The sequence below is a fragment of the Pseudorasbora parva genome, chromosome 3 (genome assembly GCF_024679245.1).
Source record: "Pseudorasbora parva isolate DD20220531a chromosome 3, ASM2467924v1, whole genome shotgun sequence".
Classification (NCBI taxonomy): Eukaryota; Metazoa; Chordata; class Actinopteri; order Cypriniformes; family Gobionidae; genus Pseudorasbora; species Pseudorasbora parva.
This window is the reverse complement of record NC_090174.1, coordinates 15,067,583-15,089,614: the sequence shown is the minus strand read 5'-3', so window position 1 is coordinate 15,089,614 and position 22,032 is coordinate 15,067,583. Positions and strand designations below refer to the sequence as shown.

Below are 22,032 nucleotides of genomic sequence, written 5' to 3'. Positions count from 1 at the left end.
GTTTATTTCCAATCTTATATTTCATATCAGTTAGGTCAGGGGTGTCCAATAATGCTCCTAGAGCACTATCCTGCAGAGTTTAGTGCCAATCCTAATTAAACAAATAAATGCAGCCTTGGTGAACATAAGATACTTATTTCAAAATAAATAAATACTTTTTAAAAAGTTTTACAACCCTAAAACTTTTATTGGTAGTAATTATTATGAGACTGGTAAAATTACTAAATTAGATATTTTCAATGTAAATGTTGCTAGCAAAAGCAAAATATATAAATAAAAATGAATACATAAGAAGGGCTTCAATCGACAAAGGTGCATTCAAGAATCCAGATGATAAGAGTTAAAGCATCTACCAACAAAGAGTAATGAGGCCACGTTAACTAGCCAAACCTTGAACCCTTGACTGCAACAATGAACTTGCTCTACTGGTTAAACCTCCTCTGCAGTCCATATATAAACAGGCATGACAATCAATAACAGTGAGAGGAAATCTTTCTAACAATTTAGCCGTAAAACCTTAGAGATCTTTGGCACAAAGCAAAAGCTACAGTTATTCCCAGTATTTCAGTCTGGCAGTGCCTGAAACGGCATCCTAATATTGAGGAGGCTGCTCACACAATTTCAAGCTATTAAGACAATATGGGTTAGAAAAATTATTCACAGTCTGCTAATGAGAAAACAATTAGTGGGGTTCATCAATCCCCTTACATAATAAGTTCACTTAAGGTTAAAGCCAAATACCAAAGTGCCACACATAAACAATAATGTGAACAGATTTATTTATTTTTCACATTAAGAAAATACAGTATTAACTTTTAGAGCCTCAGGCTAGTAGTTAGTGCACGTAAACCCATGTTGTTTTTTCCCCTACATGGTCATTATAGACAATATTAAAAGTATGAACTACCTTAAAAAGATGATGATTCTGTCATTATTTGCTGGCCTTCATATAAATCTATATTGCATGTTTTAGTTTTTTTCCTGTGGAACACAAATGGGGAACAAGAATTTCCATAATGATATTTACCAACCATAATAACTAGAGGTTCTCAAGGTCTAATAAGGCCAGCATATACAAATAAAAACATATCACTGTAGAAAAACAATGGTTATAATTTTAACTGTAAAAGTAGATAGTTCACACAAAAAAATGGAAAAGATGTCATAATTTACTAACTCTCAAGTTGTTGAAAATCATATGAGTTCCTTTCTTCAGCAGAACACAAAAGATGATATTTTGAATAATATCAGTAAACTAACAGTAGACCCCATTGACTTGCATATTCCCCTTGCAAATTTTTATTAATAGATGTATAGAATAGCAAGAGTTACTGTGAATGGTAGGCAAACATCAGTGCCTTGAATTTGACGCAAGTACCAATTGGCAACCAGTGCAATTTTATGAGGAGAGGTGTGACGTGCACTCTCTTTTGGCTTGTTAAAGATCACTCTTGCTGTAGCAGTAGCATTCTGGATCAGTTGCAAGGGGTTGACAGTGCATACTGGAAGGCCTGCCAAGAGAGAATTACAATAGTCCAGTCTGGATAAAACAAGAGCTTGTACAAGGAGTTGCGTAGAACACTCCGATAGGACGGGCCTGATCCTCCTAATAAGGAAAATCTGCAGGACCAGCAGTTCTAGCAATGTGATCTGTGAAATTTAATTGTCCTGGATGGAATTATGGTTGATGAAACAAGCTGAGTGGCGAAGTAGTGATGAAGTGTTGAGTTGGCAGAAACGACAAACAGTCTTCACAAGGTCATGTTTAAAGGTGATGGTCCTTCACCAGCAAGAATGTCTGTCAGGCAGGCCAAGATTAAAGCATTAACGTCAGATCTGGCCGGAATGAGAGGTAGAGTGGTGCGTATTCACCGTAGCAGTGATTGGGAAAAAAAACATGTTTCTGAATGACAGACCATAGTGATGACATGAAGATGGAGAAGAGAAGAGAAGTGGTCAAAGCTCTGAGCCCTGAGGCCCCCCGGTAGTTAGATGTTAAGACTTAGACACCTCAACCCTCTACGACACCCTGAGGGACCTACCTGAGAGGTAAGACTTGAACCATTGGCATGTAGTTCCGGAGATGCCCTTTGTCATGAGGATCTGCTGGTTAACTGTGTCAACAGATGTGCAAGCTGCTCTTGCCAGTCTCAGAGCTTCATTATAATACCCGAGAGCAGGGCGGTCTCAGTTTAGTGGCGCTTTTAAAACCAGACTGGTTGTTATCCAGGAGGTTGTTCAGTGTACAAAAGCTTGGAAGAAACTTAGTTGAACACAACTCGTTCAACTAATTACGCAATGAATGAAAGGGTCTGTAATTTTAATAAAGGGCTATGTTTGGGTTTCTTAAGGGGGTACTTCAGCGCTGGGAAGATGAATCTGTATTTAAACTGGGTCCCTAATGTAGTAGAAATGTGAAATCATTTTTTTAATTTGGTGCTTTCTAGACTGAGAAAAGACATAAAATGTTTTTTTGTCTAATGGGAAAGAAAGACAACAATTCCCAGAATGCAGCGCTGCCCTACAATGCCACTCCCAAAGCCACCTCTCCTGAATCACTGATCACTTTCCCACCGCGACCGAGTTCATTTTCATAAAATCAGCTCAGTTAGAGAACAGACACTCCAATTAAAAACTGAACGCATCTGTTTAATATAATGTGATTTAACCGCTGAGGGAGTGTCATGGCACAAATGCAGCAGGAGTCAGATTACATTCATTGTGATCAATGAGCTAAATGAGCTTGTGATGAGACCTGAGGAAAACACCTCCATGCTTGCAGCATACATACATTCACATTGCGTGTTCAGTCTGGCACGGTCTCAGATCATGCCTTTGGAATCTTATCTTTCATAGGAATTAATTTGAAAAGTTGAAACTCACTTTGCTCCACCGGCAGCTCAATTTACAGAAATGCCTGCAGCTGCGAGCTGAGTGCTGTGAGTGAGATCCCACCCCCTATGCACAGGTTGAAAACATGAGGAAATAGCTCCCTCTGCTGGCTGTAGCCTTTATCCTCTGGCCAAAAATCCCTCCGATGATGCAAATATCATCAATTTGCATCATCGGAGGAATTTTTCCATAAATAAAATGCATAAATCTCTTGTCTCAGGCAGATATGAGAGGGTGGAGCACAATAATTTGAACAACTCCAGCGTTTCTACTGATACAAAGCCATATGTTCATCACTGAAGTAACCCTTTAAGCAGTAGGGTTAGCCGAGCCTGCTTAAATGCTGTTTTGAAAGGTACTAGTGTGAAGAGAGGTGTTGATGTGAGTGAGTGCAGGTACAACTGAGGATAAAATGACTTTAAGTAGATGAGTGGGGATAGAATCAAGTGGACAAGTAGTAGGGTGATTGGAAAGGATGAGTTTGGAGACTTCTTCATCCGAGAGAGAAGAAAAGGAGGGGAGAATGTATGTTTGCTGTTAAGATGTGTTGATTTTTGGTATGGAAAATTGGCCGCTGATGGTTTTTGTTTTATTCATGAAGAATGTGGCAAAGTCGTCAGCTGTTAGGGTTGATGAAGGAGGCGGAAGATGAGGATTAAGAAGAGAGGAGAAGGTCTTGAAAATTGGTAAGAGTCAGAATAATTGTTAATTTTGTTGTGGTAATGTGATTTTAGCAGTAAAGACATAAGAAGAGAAGGAAGAGAGGGAGGGACTGATACAAACCAAGGTCAGTGTGATCTTTTGATTTGTGCCACTGCCTCTCTGCAGCCCTTAGATTAGAATGATGCTTGCTGAGAACATCAGATAGCCAGGGGGAAGAAGGGGGTGGTGTGGGCTGGCATGGATGTAAGGGGGGCAAAAGTTGTCTAAACAAGATGTTAGAGTGGAGAAAAGAGCCTCAGTAGCACTGTTAGTATCTAGGGATGAGAGCTTATTAAGGGGAGGATGAGCCAGGAGGATAAACGGGAGGGTGAGAGTGAGTGTAGATTATGCTGAAAAGTGACTTGTGGAGGAGTGAGTATTGTGTCATGACAAGGCTGAAGAGGAAGTGATCTGAGGTGTGCAGTGGAGTAATCAGCGTATGATCAGTGGAGCAGTAGTGCGTGTAAATAAGGTCCAATTGGATACTTGATTTGTGAGCAGCCGCAGTAGGCACTCGCTTGAGGTCAAACAAGGCAAGCAGTGTGTGGAAGTCAGCAGTCTGAAGTTTTTCTAGGTGGATGCTGGAAGTCTCCAAGAACTACCAGAGGAGTGCTATCCTCAGGGAAGGATGAGAGTAACATAAACAGCTTATAAAATGTGTAAAGGAGTCAAAACAGTGGCAGGAAAATTTCTCTCACACACACACACACATCTGCTAAGATGCGGTTCTATAATGGCCACCATCTAAATTCTATCCTTTTTAGGGATGCATCTTTTAATATAACATCCTGTTTTCGATTTGTTTAGATGTATTTGATCCATGTTCAGTCAAACCAGACCATAGTTAGTTTGGAAGAGGACCAAGAACCACCATTTAGGGGTCAAGATTTGCTTGTTTGGTGTATACCAGGGTTCGGATGGCAGTGTTCACACTCATTCAAATGAGCCAAACTAACAGAGTAATCACACCAGTTGTTTAAATCTAAATGAACCTGCCAAGTGTGAACACACTTTGTGTGACTGATTTCATGAAATAGCATATGTATGATACGCCAATTCATATGCCATTTTGGCATGCTATCAAGACGCATAATCGCTTTTTAGCGTGTTTATCAATGCCGTTCCATTCTATACTGCCCCTACCCCTAGGGGTGTACGGTACACAAATCTGACGGTTCGGTACGTACTTCGGTTTTGAAGTCACGATTCGGTACGATTTTGGTACAGCAGTTTTACAAAATAGCTTTTTATTTATTTTTATTCAACAGTGGTATATATATACACTGAAGAAAAAAATGTGTCTGTCCTTAAATTAATTCAATTATAACTAAAAGTTTCTTAAAGATAGCTATATAGGGAGTTCTTACTTAGGCTACACATTATCATATTAAAGGTTAACAACAGAGCACAACTATTAGCCTCAATCCAGCTATTTATTTTTCGATACAATAATCAACACTCATAAGCTTCACATGAGGCCGTTTTTGCATTAACTTCTTAATCTAATTATTATTATGTTTTTCACCTATTCGTTGTTGAAATATAATAATTTATACACAGCTGTCAAATCATGACAGATTTATTTAAACATGCATTAAACAAACAAGACATCACTAACAGGTTAGGTAGAATATAATGAATATATATATGCTAATATAGTGCATATGAACTAACAGCTGTGGGGTGGACACGGAATGACTTGCCTGAGGTAAATGTGATAGGGACATTGTTCTCAAGCTGTTGTCTTCCCGTGGTTGAAACACAGATTGAGCGATTACACAACAAACTATATGTGGCAAGGGGGGCGTGGTTCAGCGAGGTCTGCAGCGGGAGAGAGAGCCGCGGGACGAGCGGTAAGTGAGTGGGTTGGACGCAGAGTAATAACACCTGTCTCTTGTTCCAGTAATGAGCGCGGAGACGGGATAAAACACCAGCGGAACCAGAGACCAGGGAGAGAGCGAGTCGGACTGTTGGTGCGACACCGGAAGAGACCCTGAGTTATCCGGAACCCGGAAGTTGTGTGACCCGGAAGTAAAACAGAGACTGAGCATATGAGAAAAGACACACGCTGAAGTGTGCACGTTGTGATTTAAGTTTTGAGAATAAAGAGCATCAACAGTCCTGCCGACCCCCGTGTCCTCTTCCTTCCTTCTATCCGAACTTTGCTACACTATACATTTCAGTAAGTTGTAATGTCTCCTCAACATACCTTAAGAGATATTAATTCATGTTTATTCTTTAGGAAGAGAGGATGGCGTTCACTCACGCACCGCAGCCGTTTAAACTGACGCGTACTATACTGTGATCAGTCACATCACATGAAAGAGCGTCAAAACAGCATCGTTTGAATTTGAATTATCGTTTGAATTTTGTGCAGAAATGGACTGAATACCTAATATGTTCGCGTGGGGACTCGGCTTGAAGTATGTTCCGCGCTTAAAACAAGCCGACTGTAAACTGTTAATGATTCCATTCGCACAGTTCGGTACACATGTGCACCGTACCGAAAGGCCTGAACCGAAACGGTTCGGTACGAATACGTGTATACCATTACACCCCTACCTACCCATTACACACTCACTCACACACACACACACACTAAACCTACCCATCACTAGAAACATTCTGCATTTTTACATTTTCAACAAAAAACATAATTTAGCATGTTTATAAATCCAGTTACCTTTGACACACACATATATTCAGACACACTTTGAATGAGTAGCTCAAACTCTTCCCTAAACCTACCCATTTGTGTATTATAAAAAACAGGATATAACAGGCAGCTATGACTGCAGGAACAATTTATTCCGAAAGTACAAATATCCAGAGTGTTCCGAGGCCAAACGATTGATTTGTGTGAAGAAAATCCCCAAAAATTCAAAATCATCATAACTAATAGGTAATAGGCTATTTTCTACACTGGTTTTGAGGCTCTCTCCAAAACGCTGGGTTTTGATGGGCGTGCCGCACTGGAGACTTGGAAACTAAACTCCCACGGCTAGGCTTTGATAATATTTGCATTTTAAATGATCTTCAGCTCCGCTGTCAGTTCACGAGGGAGAGGAGAGATGGGGGAGAAGCGACAACCAGAATGATTTTCTCGATCACAGGACTCGTAAACTTCTTTATCAAACAAATACAATAGTCCAATCAATCGCAGGTCAATGAGAAATAAATCATTATTTTTATATTACACATAGCCCACAAGATCGGACAAGATAAGCGTGAACAGTGCGCACACACGCGCAAGCCCTTAAAAAAAAAAAAAAAAAAAAGGCAAGCCCTGGCCCATACATCTCTGAGTCCAGCGTGCTAAAGGTATGTTCTGTTAGACATAAAGTTCAACCACACATTCTTAATATTAGGATCAGAATGAAACTTATGTGGCGACTGTGTTCTTCTTCAAACAGGAATAGCGCAATATCTTGCAATATTCCTCTGCATGTTTATTGTTGCTGGCTAGCTCGCACGAGCCCTCCATGAGTCTGTGGGCAGGGCTACTGGATTAGACGCGCTGTAGATGCGGTTTCTCGTTGCGCCATGATGTAAGTATGAAGCACAAGACTATTTGCTGGGCCTGGTGTCTATAAAAGCTTTTCTTTGACAAAAAAGGAAGTTTTCAGCTCTGAATCTTAGAGGATAATCTTAGATTGTCATGACATTTTATATATAAAAAACTCAAGAGAAAGTTGATTCCTCAATTCATCACCCCTTTAAAATATTGCCGCCAGAAGAAACGTCACATCAGCTTTGACAGCATTGACTCGTATGTCTCATGACCAATTGCGTCATTACGTCAGCTTTGATTGTAAAATGCCATTGGCTCTTGTGTGTCTTGTGTACGTATAAATATTCATAAAATCATGTCTACTTTTACAAATGCAAAGAACTGAATGTGTGTTGGCAATCTGTGTGTGGACCACAAATGCTGCTTGTCATTGTCTTACATGCCATCACTTCCGTGGACCCATCACAGAATTTTCGGCGATTCCGTAAAACTACCAAGGATTTTGAGGTACGGGTCTGGGTTCATTTCACGGAATTATGTGAGATCAGGTTGGCGGAATAACGTGGTGTACACATACACGCGGATAGCTCAAAATGCATACAGATAACACGCCACTTGGCTTTAGAAAGTGCCGTGTACGTTTACGCAAAGTCATGATGTCATGTTACAGGGTATATGGAGGAATCCTGAAGTTAATTTCAATACCTTTTTAAGACTTTTTAAAGACCTTCTCAAAATATTTTAAGACCTCATCGCACTTTAAGTTCTAATCGGCAAGAAACCTTTAATAAACAATTGTAGTCGAATGTAGACTTAAAATCTCTATCGTAGGCCAATTTCGTAAAGTTTATTTTGCATCTCTGTTTCGCAACGTATGGAGGGCGACACATCACCTAACTGCGCATTTCGCAAAATACATGACGTCACCCGTAGACGGCGCTCGCCAGGGATGGAAACGAACTTTTTTCAAAGTCTACCACTCAATGTTTTTACCAGCCACTTTTTTGTTTTTAACCGACAATGTGTAACTGCATGTGAAAATTAATACTACAAGCTCTACAATAATTTATTTAATCTCAAGTCTCAATGAAATTCTGACATTTTTACGATGATTTGTGGTCTTTTATGGCTTCCAGTTTTATGGTTTTTAGTCCCAAGAATGAAACTATTTGTTTTGGCATCTTTGAAGCATGTTGACAACATACCGAGCAGAACATTGTCAGTAGGGATTGGGATGCACCGAAATCAAAATTCTTGGCCGAAACCAAAAAAGAAGAAACCAAAGCCGAAAACCAAAAAATAAATTCAAACTTAAAAGTTTAACTCGACCTCACTCATGTGTACATTAAATAATAATGTTCATGCCTACTGGCCTGCAGAAAGTTACAGAAATTGAATAAAGTAATCAAATGTAAAATAACTGCATATTTAACCGTTTAAATGAAAGATTAATCCTTATTAAACTTACAAAAGCTATTCAATCAAGAGCATTGTTTAATGTCAAACTAAATATAAGGACATCACTCAGGCTGCAGTAAAGGCTACTGCGCCTTTAAGACCTGATGCAGGGATATGCTCGTCTTTCTCGACTGTGCATACTATACAGTTCACTTAAGGCATATTCAGACTATGTCTGCTAAGATACTCATCAATATAGACATGTTGACATACTTCTTGTGTGAGTTTGTCTGTTTAAGCGCAAGACTTGAAAGAGAACTCAATATTTGCGCGCTGTGAGACGAGCGCGCGCTCTCGGATGATGCCCAGCGTCAGATCTTCACTTTTCTTCACGAGTCTCACAGCGCGTCTTCACGCGAGTGATGATGGAGAAAACAACTGGTTATATGCGCACATACGGCAGCACTCGCATGCATTGAACAAAGTTTACAAAGAGGTGAAACAGTTCGGTAGGTGAAGCAAGTTTACCGCCACAACTCAAAATCAGCCGCATTTGGCTGGTGGTGGTGCTGATGTCCATCTCTGGCTCGCGCGCTCCGAGCCGATCTCAGACTGAGCGCCCCGTTGTTTTTTAATACTTATGGGGATGAAAAGAAATATATTCATAAATACTTTTTGGAGTCAAACTCTTTTGACAAAGCTTGAACAAAATACTTTCAAAATGTAAGACTTTATAAAGCCGTGATAAGACTTTTTAATACTTTATAAGGGTCTTAATTTTCCCAAAATTGATTTATCACCTTTTAAGACTTTTCAAGACCCCGCGGGGGTGTTAGAACACACCCTTAGTTGTTGTTGGCTTCATAGCTTTTTGTTTGTATCAATTATGTTTTAGTTTTTTTTCCTTATTGGAATCGAAACTGGGAATCATTAAGATTTTAAATCGATAAGCAGAATTGGACTCACTAAAATGTAAACAATACCCAAAACTATTGTCAAAATATGTTAAAGATACAAGAGATTTTAGTAGCAGGGGGTTTTATAACAGTGTATGCTTACCCTAACGCTAAACTGTAACAATATACAAATCCCTCACCTAAGAAATAGGCACAAACAAACTTGAACATCAACAATACGTATAACCGTCATTATTGTCATAGATCACCATTTACCAGACTCACAAATGAGATCAATTAGTTTAAAATGACTAACACAAATATTAAAGGGGTACTTCAGCGCTGGGAAGATGAATCTGTATTTAAACTGGGTCATCAATGTAGTAGAAATGTGAAATTATTTTTGAATTTGGTGCCTTCTAGACTGAGAAAAGACAGAAAAATGTATTTTTCTCTCATGGGGATGAAAGACTACAATTCCCAGAATGCTTCGCTGCCCTGTGAGGCCATTCCCAAAGCCACCTACTGGATTACTGTGACTGAGTTGGAGAAGACACTACAATTAAAAACTGAACGTGTCTGTTCAATATAATGAGTGAGTCACTGCGCGAGTATCAAAGCACTGAGCACTAACTGCACGAGTGAGATAAATGAGCTGATGAGCTCTCGTGATGAGAGCTGAGGTAATCGCGACTACTCTCGCAGCATACATTCACAACGCGAGTTCAGTCTGGCGCGTTTCAGTTCATGCCTTTGCATGCTTAACTTTCATAGAAATTAATTTGAGAAGTTAAAAGACTTACATTGCTCACCATAGCTCCGTTTAAATGAGTGCCTGCAGCTGCGAGCTGAGCTGTGAGTGTGATCACCATCCCCCAAGCGCGAGTTCAAAACATGTGGAAATGGCGCCCTCTGCTGGCTGTTGTCTTTAGCCTTTGGCCAAACATTACTTCTATGATGCAAATATCGTCAATTTGCATCATAGGAGGAATTTTTCCAGAAATAAAATGCATAAATCTCTTGTCTCAGGGGGATATGAGGGGGGAAAGCACAATCATTTGAATATACTTCAGGGTTTCTACTGATACAAAGCCATATGCTAATCGCTGAAGTAACCCTTTAATATTTCAAAAACAAAATTAGCAAAAGCATTTGTTTAATTAAATGACAAAAGTATTTTTAAGGTGGCCAAAAGTAAAACTCAGCTGTGGCATCTGACATTTCTTAAATTATCCCAGAGTAGATACAACTGCAAGAAATGGCATATTTGACCTTAAAGAAAAAAATATTTATACTCCCCATCATGAAAATCTTGCAGATCTTTAGTGCAAAACCCAACGTCATCACTGTACATCTGCCTGACCTTAACATTTCCCCTGCTCCATTTCCAACTAAATCATGTTCCTCTTGAGGTTAAACAGCTCACATTACTTAACTGAGCTGTGTGTCTGAGGTCAGCCACACCAAAATGTCCCGGTGTCACAGAAGTTCCCACTGTCCTAAAAGACTAAAAGAGCCATGTTCCCCCCAAAAAATGTCAATAGCCTTGCAAAATCTCAGTAGCAAAGTCATGTTTCCTGTGTTGATAAAGCCTCCCTCTGGACATAAACAGATGTGTGGTTTAGAAGCATGATAGAGTATACGTTGTTGCACATTTCTTGTATGTGGAGGAAAAGGAAATTTCACTTCATCTTTATTTGGACATGTTCATTCATGAAGGAACTCCCAAAATGACAGAAGTATGCCAGATGTCAGTGTATCTCTAAAAACACACCATGCAAACTCCATGGTTACAATGTAACTTTAAAGCAATATTCTGGGTTTGATAAGAGTTAACCTTAATCTTATAATAATAATAAAAAATATTCCCTTTCTTATTGAAAAAAAAAGATGGAACAGAATGAGGCCAAACCATAACCATTACAATTTTAGCAATAGTAAAGTTTAGCTTTGAAAACATTGACTAAACTATAAAAATCTGGATTTAAACAACTTTACAGCTCAAATTATACACAGGTTTTAACCTGTTGCAGAATCAAAAACGGTTGCATTATTTTCCTGTTTAACACTGAGAAGCTGCTTTGAAACAACTGGCATTGCAAAAAGTGCTGTATAAATAAAGGTTGGATTTGACAGGTTAACAGAATAATTAATGTAATTGCTTTTATAAAATTATAAGCATCACATTTCTGTTTTTAAAACCCCAGTCACTTCCATTGAAAGTTCTTCAACATAACCTTGATTTTTGAACTGTCTATACCGTATATAAAGAAAGCAGGCAGCAGGATAAAACTGGATCATTCCCATTATAAAATCAACAAAGCTGTTGCACAATGTGTCAAAACTAGACCACATTTGCAGTGTAGACAGCTTTGTGGTTATAATGGGGATATATAATAGGATCAAGTTGTCAAGATGCTTGTTTGCGTACAGTTAAGAAGTTAAGGGAGTATATCTGTTTAACATAGTATGCAAGGTAAAATTAGTGCATCCCAAATCATATTACAGACTGAAAATAGTAATCGACAGATGCCTTGATACTTTAATTAACATTAACATGGGACAAGGACTAGAACACCTATATAAAAAATTAAGAATGTAATTTATGAATTAAAACTAATCATGAATTATGCGGGTCTTTGTGTAGTACAATGAGAATCATGGAGGTCTATTAAAGATATCCGTTAGCATTGTCATTGCATAAATATGAATATTCATTATCAATAGTTTTTGCAGCCCTGTGCAACAAAGGGGTCTGCTTTTTGATGCAATTCATTGATATGGCCTTGCTACACAACCAAATCATCACCAATACCATGGCATAAATACGCAAATTCCAACAAAATGTGTGTTATAATAAACATTGTACCATCCAAGCACAATGGACATTAAATAGCACAGAGTAGCACAAACTGCAGACACTGCACAAGAGTGTTGAGCAACTAGAACACACTTCCTTAACAAACAAAAAAAATGGATGTGTTTGCCAAGCCTTTCACTTTCCCTGGATCCTCGGGCTTATTGTTTTATAATCCAGTATCCTATCCAGAATCTGTCTCAAACAGCACCATCACATCACAAGATTGAATACAGATACAGATAAAGAATAGACACCTTAGTTTAAATTATACATTACAAAATGGTTTGTGTTACTGCAGCCAAATGTCCACGCAGGTGATATTAGGATGGCACTTCAAAAAATCTATGCTGGTATAACATTAAGCAGTACAATTATAATAGCACAAATCAAACAAAGTTGTTTGTCTGCTATTATATCATTAGCAGCTTCAAATTAAAAACCATTTTAGTTTACTAATATTTTGTTTTCATACATGTATATTCTAGAACAAACCCAAACTGTGAAACCTATAAGCACAATTGTGAACTAAATTATTGTTTGAGTTTTAGGGGTTTAGATCATTTTGATTTAGCCATAAAGTAACTGCAATATTGATGTAACCTAAACCAAAGGTAGGTAACTAGTCAATAAAATTAATGCATTAACTGCCAATATCCAAAGTTATACGGATTGAGGAAAAAAGAAAAAAATAACGGAAAAAAAGTTTCTCTTTTCAGTTCTCTTAAAGTTAATGTTTAAGGATTTCTTACCCTACACCCATCAGAAGATGCCCACGCTGGTGATGTGAAATTCCTTCTCAATGCCATTGGTGTTCCATTAAAAGGTTCCCCCAAAAGCCAATGCTATCTCCCTCATCAACAGTGAACCAAACAAAACCAATAAATCAACAGCAAACAGACAGGCATGCTGAGGATGACATCACCCATAATGGACAAAGGAGAAACCCTAAACAGATTAAAGGCAAATCCTCTTAGCAAGTAAGCCATTCACCAACACTCTACATCCTCTTTACAGGTCTGAGAAACCCTGTTAAAATAAATGGATGGTTATTTATAACCCCGGAAATGGACTTTCACTTGCCGAGTGCTATCGAGGGCTCCTCAACAGATAATTCAGACTGATAAAAACAAAAACCGTCACGAGGTCATGAATGATTCACTGGTCAAAATATGACTAGAAAAGATTAAAGGTATGACATTTTAAACCAGATTACAACAATAATCAAGGAAGGATAAATATAATTCTTTTAGGCTTGCTAATGTAATATCATTTTTAGGATTGCATTAGTGCTGAACTGCCAGTGTCTCTGAGACTTTGTTCACACTGTAATACAAAACCTTTTATTTATATTTAGCAAGTGATGAAATCAGACCAATTCATTCAGACAGCGTAATCAAAATATTGCTAAAAAAATGACAAGCATCAGCATTATGCCTTCTCATGCATAAAGCAAAACTTTTTATTCACACGTTCAAAGAAAGAGTGAGCAACAATTTCAGAATGAGGTGAAATGAATGAATGAATGAATGAATGAATGAATGAATGAATGAATGAATGAATGAATGAATGAATAAAAAGTCTACCATTCTGACGCATTTTGCATTGAGACATTTTCTGAACAATTAAGCTAATTGTACCCCAATAAACGATTTTTTTTGTATGGAACATTTACATTATGTAATTGTTGGATTCTAAATAACAAGAGAAAAAAAAGTGAGTAACATATCTTGGAAAAAATGTGATGCGGTGAGCGAGGGGTGGGTGATTTGACAATAATATTATAAATCCTCTTTTTTCCCCAAAAGATCAACATATTATCACAATTCTTGCCATAGACATTAAACAGAGAGAAGTAGCTCCGGCTGTGATGTTCTTCCACAAGACGCATGCAGTTCTGTTTATTAAAGGGGGGGGGGTTGGTGAAATGCTGTTTCATGCATACTGAGCTTTTTACACTGTTAAAGACTTGGATTCCCATCCTAAACATAGACAAAGTTTCAAAAACTAATGTTGGATGTTTGATGGAGTATTTCTGTGTCAAAAATACTCCTTCCGGTTCTCACAAGTTTCGGAGAGTTTTTTTCGAGTATGGGTCGGCTTGACGTTAATAAGAGCGGAAGGTCATTGTATGGGCCGTACGGGCTTTTCTCCCGGTAGGGTGCGCACGCGCGTTACTAGAGCGAGAGAGGAAATGCACGCCCATAAACACTCTCTCAGGTGCAGATCCAGTCGATCCAGGCGCCGCGCTCCACTTTATTCCTATGGGTGACTTCAACGCTTCAGCACAGCATTCCGGGAAGGCAGCGCTGCATTTGACCCGATTTGAACGCAGAAATGACGGGAAGCTTCACAACATCACAAAAGTGGATCTCCACCGCTGTCAGGACTTTACCAAATCATACCTAAGAAGTGTGTTTTTGACGGAGCGGTCCCAGCGATAAAGGGTCGGTCCTGCTTTGGAAGCAGCCAGTGAGAAAAACTGCTTCAAATGTCTATGCTGTTGGCTATCGTTGCGTGAGTAAACATCAGTAAACGACACGATCGCGTGCTTCTTCATTCAAATGCGCTAACGGACTCCATTGTTGTTCTATGTATAACGTTACACTAGTCTGACGTGCAAAACCGTTTTGCTTGCTACTGCTAAGGTTTAGTCGCATACAATAGTCCATAAACCAAATCATGTCCTCATAAACTGCGAGTAAAGACACACAAATGTTGACAGGCCACTAAATACAGTACATACCACAGAGACGGGCGTCCTGCTGTTGTTGTTTCTCCTGTTCAATTTATTTCAACCTCCGGATCTGATTCTGGATCATTATCTGTATTAGCTGAGCTCGATAGCCATGGGTTTCTCCACGCTTGAGGACGTCACCGCTTTGCGCGCTCGTCATTCTTTAGCTCCGCCCACACGATACGCCTCCAGGCGCTCGGTTTTTTCCGGAAAGACTCGGTACAGCCCATATTTCTTATTCATCTTATCCATATTTTATATAGAAATTCAATTCGGCCAACTAAAAAAAAAATTATATGTGATCAGTCACTTGAAAATTTTCAATTGGAGACCTGAATTTTTTTTTACAGTGTAGACTACCTAGATAGATACATAGTAAATAATAATAAGTCATTTTTGAGCATTTAATATTCAAATTCTTCTTCTTCTTCTTTCGGCTGTTCCCTTCAGGGGTCGCCACAGCGAATCATCTGCCTCCATCCAGTCCTATCCTCTGTATCCTCTTCTCTCAGACCGACTACCTTCATGTCCTCCTTCACTACATCCATAAACCTCCTCTTTGGTCTTCCTCTTGACCTCCTGTCTGGCAGCTCTAACCTCAGCATCCTTTTACCGATGTATTCACTCTCCCTCCTCTGAACATGTCCAAACCATCTCAACCTGGCCTCTCTAACTTTGTCTCCAAAACATCTCACATGTGCTGTCCATCGGATGTACCCATTCCTGATCCTATCCATCCTCGTCACTCTCAAAGAGAACCTCAACATCTTGAGCTCTGCTACCTCTAGCTCTTCCTCCTGTCTTTTCCTCAGTGCAACTGTCTCCAAACCATACAACATCGCTGGTCTCACTACTGTCCTGTACACCTTTCCTTTTATTCTTGTTGGTACTCTTTTATCACACAACAGACCTGACACTTTTCTCCACCCATTCCAACCTGCCTACACACGCTTCTTCACCTCTTTTCCACACTCCCCATTGCTCTGGACTGTTGACCCTAAGTACTTAAAATAATTCAACTTCTTTACCTCTTCTCCCTGTAACCTTAATGTTCCACTTGGTTCCCTCTCATTCACACACATTCTGTCTTGCTGCGACTAACCTTCATTCCTCTTCTCTCCAGAGCAAACCTTCACCTCTCTAGACTTTTCTCCACCTGCTCCCTGTTCACACAACAGAGAATATAATACAATTTAATTTGAATATAAAAAAAGAATAATGAATTAAATTCGAATGGGATAATGGGGGAAGATTGACAGCCCTAGATCAAACTAGGGATGCACCGATAGCATTTTTTGAGAACTGATAAAAATTCTGAGGATCGGTCGATACCGATACTAAACCGATCCGATACCAATGCAGTTTTGTATAAAAATGATATGTAGAATTTCTAAACCTTAGTGTGTTGAATTGAAAATCACTATTTTGAGAGCTAAACACAATCAACTAAATACAGACTTTATTATAAAGGAAAACAACAAATAAAATAAATATATATAAAAATCACAATCTATGACAAAAATAGCCTACTACTATAGATGGTGAATAAATTAGATTAGTGAATAATTCCGCAGCAAAAGTTACAAAATCACGAGTGCACAATAATTGTATAAAATCTAAACATTTAGTGGGGGGGAAATAAAGGAAACCAAAAAGGTGAATAAGTGTAGCTGTAAATTTGGTAAAATGTTAGGCTACACACAATATATATTTATGCAAAACAAGTAAATAAATTTATTGACATGGGCCTGTATACTAAGAAATTACATTTAATTTAAATGTATAGTGCATCTTTTAATGAGGCAGCAACATATAGATAGGGCAGAACAAGAAAGGCTATTAATAAGGCTTTCATAGCACAAAAGAGTTATAATATAGAGCGGCACAAAGCGTGTATGCACATCCCGTGCGCAGGATAATTCGCTTGAAGCAAAACGGAGTCACATGCTTACAGCGTGCCACGCTCCGTGCCTCCGTCCGCATCATTGAGAAGTTCAAAACAAGATGTAGTGCATCTATGCAGTATTCTTATAAGCCGTTTATTTTAACAGTTCAACATTTCAGTTACTGTGTGTGAAGAACAGTATAATAACTAGTCCAGTGTTGTGATCTAACAGACACCTGGTAGAAAGTAACACGATTCACAGCAATAAATGCCAGCAGATTGTCATTTTATGAGAAACCAAAGAGTGTTATCTCCAGATCAAGCATAATAAAAGGAACGAAAATCATCTTGGAGAGAGTTTCATCGTGTTAAGTCTGACTGTCGTAACCGAATGCGACAGTTTAAAGCTGAATGGAGAATGACTGACAGCCGCAGCGGAGGGAAGCATTCGCGTGAACTTAAGTTTAATGACTTAAACATTAATCTGTACTCACATTAAACTATGGAATGGATTCAGAACACTTATAATATAGTACATGAATCGTTGATAATACGTTTTTGTTCCTTTTGTGGGGCACTGGGGCTTAACAATAACACAGAATATTATGCGCACAATATCAAATTTGGATCGGTCCTGTCTGACCGATACCCGATCTGGCAAATAATGGCGGATCAGAGCCGATACCGATACGGAGTGTCGGATCGGTGCATCCCTAGATCCAACGTTTAATTTTTTGAGTGTTTCTCAGAAATTGCTTACCGCACCTTTAAGACTGAAAAAGAGAACATTTTTAAAAATCAGATTAAGATTTTTTACACTGTGGCTAAAACCAAAACCTTGATCACTACAACTGTCCCAGAAAGCTGGCTGCCACACCTTTAAGCATAAAAGACACGTTTAGGACAGTGGCGCAGTGTTGCTGTCTTTTCATTCATAGCCTTTACTTTTCTAGGGCAGTATTCATGAGGGAAGGTTGAAAAGAGAAAAAGGCTATTTAAGAGACCTGAAATGGGGCTGAGGAGTTAAAGCGTTCAGGTTTGGGTCAAACTACTGTAACTGCGCAAGACAGCTTTGCTATGCACATGGCTGAGACCGACCACCACCACAAATGTTCAACGCGGTTCACAATAGTAAATATTACAATGATCTCTCAAATTTAAGAAGTAGATCATTTTGTGTAGCAAATTAGAGTCTTTGAAAAACAGTAAAGAATTTATTTCTCATGCTAAAAGTGGTGCAATCATTCAATATAAATTTACAAATAGTTTATTCTGCTTACCCAGAGGTTTGCTGACATATCAGTAACAATTCAAACAAAAATTGAAGATCCAAACCTTTTTGGGGTGTTTTACATGAAATTAGATGCTCAGATTTAAAGGTGCACTACGTTAGCGTGACAAGCCAGACCCACATCCAAGATGTTTGGTCTGGAAACTCACCGTTGACAGGGCGAAATCTGAGGGGCGGGATAAACGGTTGTCTTTCAAACTCCCTCTGCACGTGATAGGATAGCGCTACAACCAACCAGAGCAACGAAGGTGAAACAGAGCTTGTTGATAGATTAAACGTTCACCGTATCCGGTCGGCTAAACTCCGAACATTTCCTAGTATATGCTCTGAAAGTTGGCTTTATCAAACTACGCCTTTGTTTTGAATAGGCGACCTCTAGCAGACGGGAAAATTACATAGTACAGCTTTAACCATACATTTGGTTTAGACATATGTATGCATGCAAAAAACAGCAGTTTGTGCATGAACAAACTTTTAAGTTTTTCATGAGAACCCGCATGTTTTAGACAAATTTAGCAACATTCACTCTTTAGATGCAGCAAGACTATGCATGGTAAAACATGCCACATCCGTTTTACCTATAAGAGTAAGTGTTGTGAATGTGACCGTACACATAGTACTGAACAATTACTGTATTAATGCATTTTTTTTAAATATTACTCTAAGGTACTTCACACAAGAAGTCTATAATGTTTATGTCTAAGGTAGCACAGTACATTATTGACATCCCTTGAAACAACAGTTCAATACTACAGATACTTAAAGGTTTAAGTTCTGCTGGCTACATGTGTATCGAGCCATTTAATGATTGTTCATATTGAGAGTGTATAAATATGCAGTAGCTGGAATGCCTTTGTGTAAACAAATAGGAGCGGAGGGAGGCGGGTCGTTTCTCAGAAGTCTTCTGCCAGTTTAAAAAGACAGTTCACCCAAAAATAGGCCAATGATTTACTCACCCTCAAGTCATCCTAGGTATATGGCCTTCTTCTTTCAGAAGAATACAAACAGAGTTAAATAAATAAAAATAAAAACGTCATGGCTAATCCAAGCTTTATAATGGCAGTGAATGGCTGTTTTGAGGTCCATAAAAGTGTATCGTTCGTATGGATTACTTTTATGATGGATAGATGTGCTGAATTTATATACTTTTACTTCAAAACAGAAACAGTTATTCTGTATTATAAAGCTAGGAAGAGGCAGGACATTTTAATACGCAATTACGTAGCGGCTATTTGCATGAAAAGAAAATATGCTATTTACACTAAGTGTAAATTAGATTCTATGTACACTGAATAGATGATAGATGTGTCTTAGCGATAGATGATACATGTGCAAATAGCTGTAAAAGCAAATTTACTAAGTGAAATAGCAAGTGAAAATAGTTATATATTCTATAAACACCATGCAAAAGTAGCAGTACTTTGCAATATGTAAATAATAATTACATGCAATTTATATTTATTTTGACAGATACATTTAGTATGGTTGTACATTAGCAGGATGCAATAATAACTGTAACTGATTATATTTATTAAAATTATTAAACAGATGCTCCCTAAATGGGATAATAAAAGCCCTCCCTACAAATGTATTATTAAACATTTTGTTAGGCGCTTTATTTCCACTTTTAGAAGAAAAAAAAATATTTTTATTGAAAGTAAATGCATTCCAGATGTGATGTGATGTGATGAGAAAAGAAAAAAAAGAGCAAGCTCAGCGAAAGGTGGTTTCGAACCTGTGTCTATCACATCAAAACCTAGATCATTAAGCTTTACTGCACCACTGAAGACATTGAAATATCTTTTTATCTTGTTTGTCCCAAACAGGCATTGTTAGGCAGCGCTAGTGCGAATGACACTTGCCAACAAGCCGTACTATTTGCACTTAAATAGACACTCTGACTGTATTCTTCCAAAAGTAGAATGTCATATACACCTAGGATGACTTAAGGGTGAGTAAATCATTTGCTAATTTTCATTTTTGGGTGAACTATCCCTTTAAGTCTACTAACACTGTGGCAAAGGGGTAGTCCTGTCTCTTAAATCACTCATTCCTACTCACATTAGACAACACGGCTGTGAGAGTGACACGAATCTCAGGTATCTGATTGGTGTAACAAAGCCATCTAATCCTCAGGCAAGGCAATTAGACGTCACTCCCAGTGAAAGAGTCTGACATAATGCTGGATAAACCAGTCAGAAAGTGTCTGACAATGACTAACCTACTTTTCAAGTTAGACTATCCCTCTTTGATTTTAATAACCTATTGTAAGAAACAAGCAACTATAGCTTTTGTTTTTATGAAACAAACACCACAAATACAGCTGAATGAAACTGAAACCAGATGAAACTACATGCGAGAAAGTTTGTGTAAACAAGCACCCACAAATTACAGCTGAATGTTAGGAACGTCTGCAAGCATTGGGATACAACAGCCTATTGTATAGACTAATAAGTAACAAAATGAAATTCACAAGTCATTTGATTTCTATGACGTGGCATAATTCCATATGAAACAGGACAATCAACAATAAATTGTGGGTGAGACTTTTATCCAGGAATTAATTGTGAAAAGTGATGGATGGATGGATGGATGGATGGATGGATGGATGGATGGATGGATGGATGGATGGATGGATGGATGGAGACATCAAGTGGAAAGAAAAGATGCAGAGCAAGTTATTGCTCTCTGTACAAGTTATTTAAGTTAGTTTGATGCATATTTAGAATATGTACTGAATGCCCCACTCACAATAACAACAAGTACGTGCATTAATAAAGTAAACTGGTTTGTACTTTAAGGGGATGCACGATTTTGGATGAATTTGTGAAGCAACTTTATCTTTGTAGATGGTTAAACTTAGAAGAAAAAAGCAATATCATGTAATATTTAAATAGCAATTGCAATTTAGTATGCATGTTCTGACAAACAAGTGGAAATACATACACATTTAAAATCTTCCAAACAGACTCCAACTCAAACCCGTTCTACTTACAGTAACAACATGGGAAATCATTTTCAATGTGTCAACGCCAGCATTGCGGAGCGTTTCTTTCAATCCAAACAAACACACCTGCAGTCGCGCGTTACAGCGGTGATCAACATATACAAACTGAATGTCTCGTGAGTGTTAAGTAGTGCTATTACAATCAGTGTACTTTACCATTTCGTCCTCGTCCCCTTCGTTTTCTCCTTCATCTTGGTCATCCTCTTTTCTTGCTTGTATCTCGTCGCTGCATTCATCAAAATCATGTCCCCTCACTTGTCCGTCAACACCTACAAAATCTGAGGAGTGACATTTAAATTCCTCAAATTGTAATTCGGGTTCATACGCCTCGGCTCGCGTCTCGCCCTCTGACAGCGTGTCGGAGCCTGATAAATTGTCTCCTCCGCCGCCTCCAAATGTTTCTGACTGCTCACTCTCCATTGCCCTAAAACATCTCGGTAATTGTCTTAAACTAATGCCATGCTGCAGGACAACTTATCTGAGCTTCAGCTAAGTGCCCGAGAGAACTTCCCTCACAGTTGCTGTTGTAATTTGAACGAAAATAATTGTTAATCAGCCATTGGAAGTGAAGTTTGTAGTGCAGCACCGTAGCACGTCTTGCTCAACTCATCGCTGCAGTGTCTTTAACTGAAGTCTGCGCTCATTGGCCAAGCAAACCCCGCCCATCAGCCAATAAAAAAAGAGCGCGCTGGTCAAGTCCCTTAAATAATTACTACTGACCCTTGAGTTAGAAAAAGGTTTATCCAAATAACTCCAGAGTGTAGAAACCTGCAAAAACAATAAAAGAAATTCGCAAATAAATAAATCCAAAAAATTCTAATATATAAATAAATCCACAAATAAATAGCCTACATAA

At 38.6% G+C, this 22,032-nt stretch overlaps 1 protein-coding gene across 10 annotated transcripts in view; it reads right to left on the bottom strand.

Moving 5' to 3' along the window:
- The window catches only part of mast4 (microtubule associated serine/threonine kinase family member 4), a 212,207-nt gene extending 190,422 nt beyond the window's left edge, over nt 1–21,785 (bottom strand). For all 10 annotated transcript variants that reach the window (XM_067437898.1, XM_067437902.1, XM_067437899.1 and 7 more), the window contains exon 1: nt 21,333–21,785. In XM_067437898.1, the coding sequence (XP_067293999.1) occupies nt 21,333–21,596 (264 nt within the window). In that variant the 5' untranslated portion in view covers nt 21,597–21,785. The remainder of the gene's footprint in view (nt 1–21,332) is intronic.
- Nucleotides 21,786–22,032: the final 247 nt, after the last annotated feature.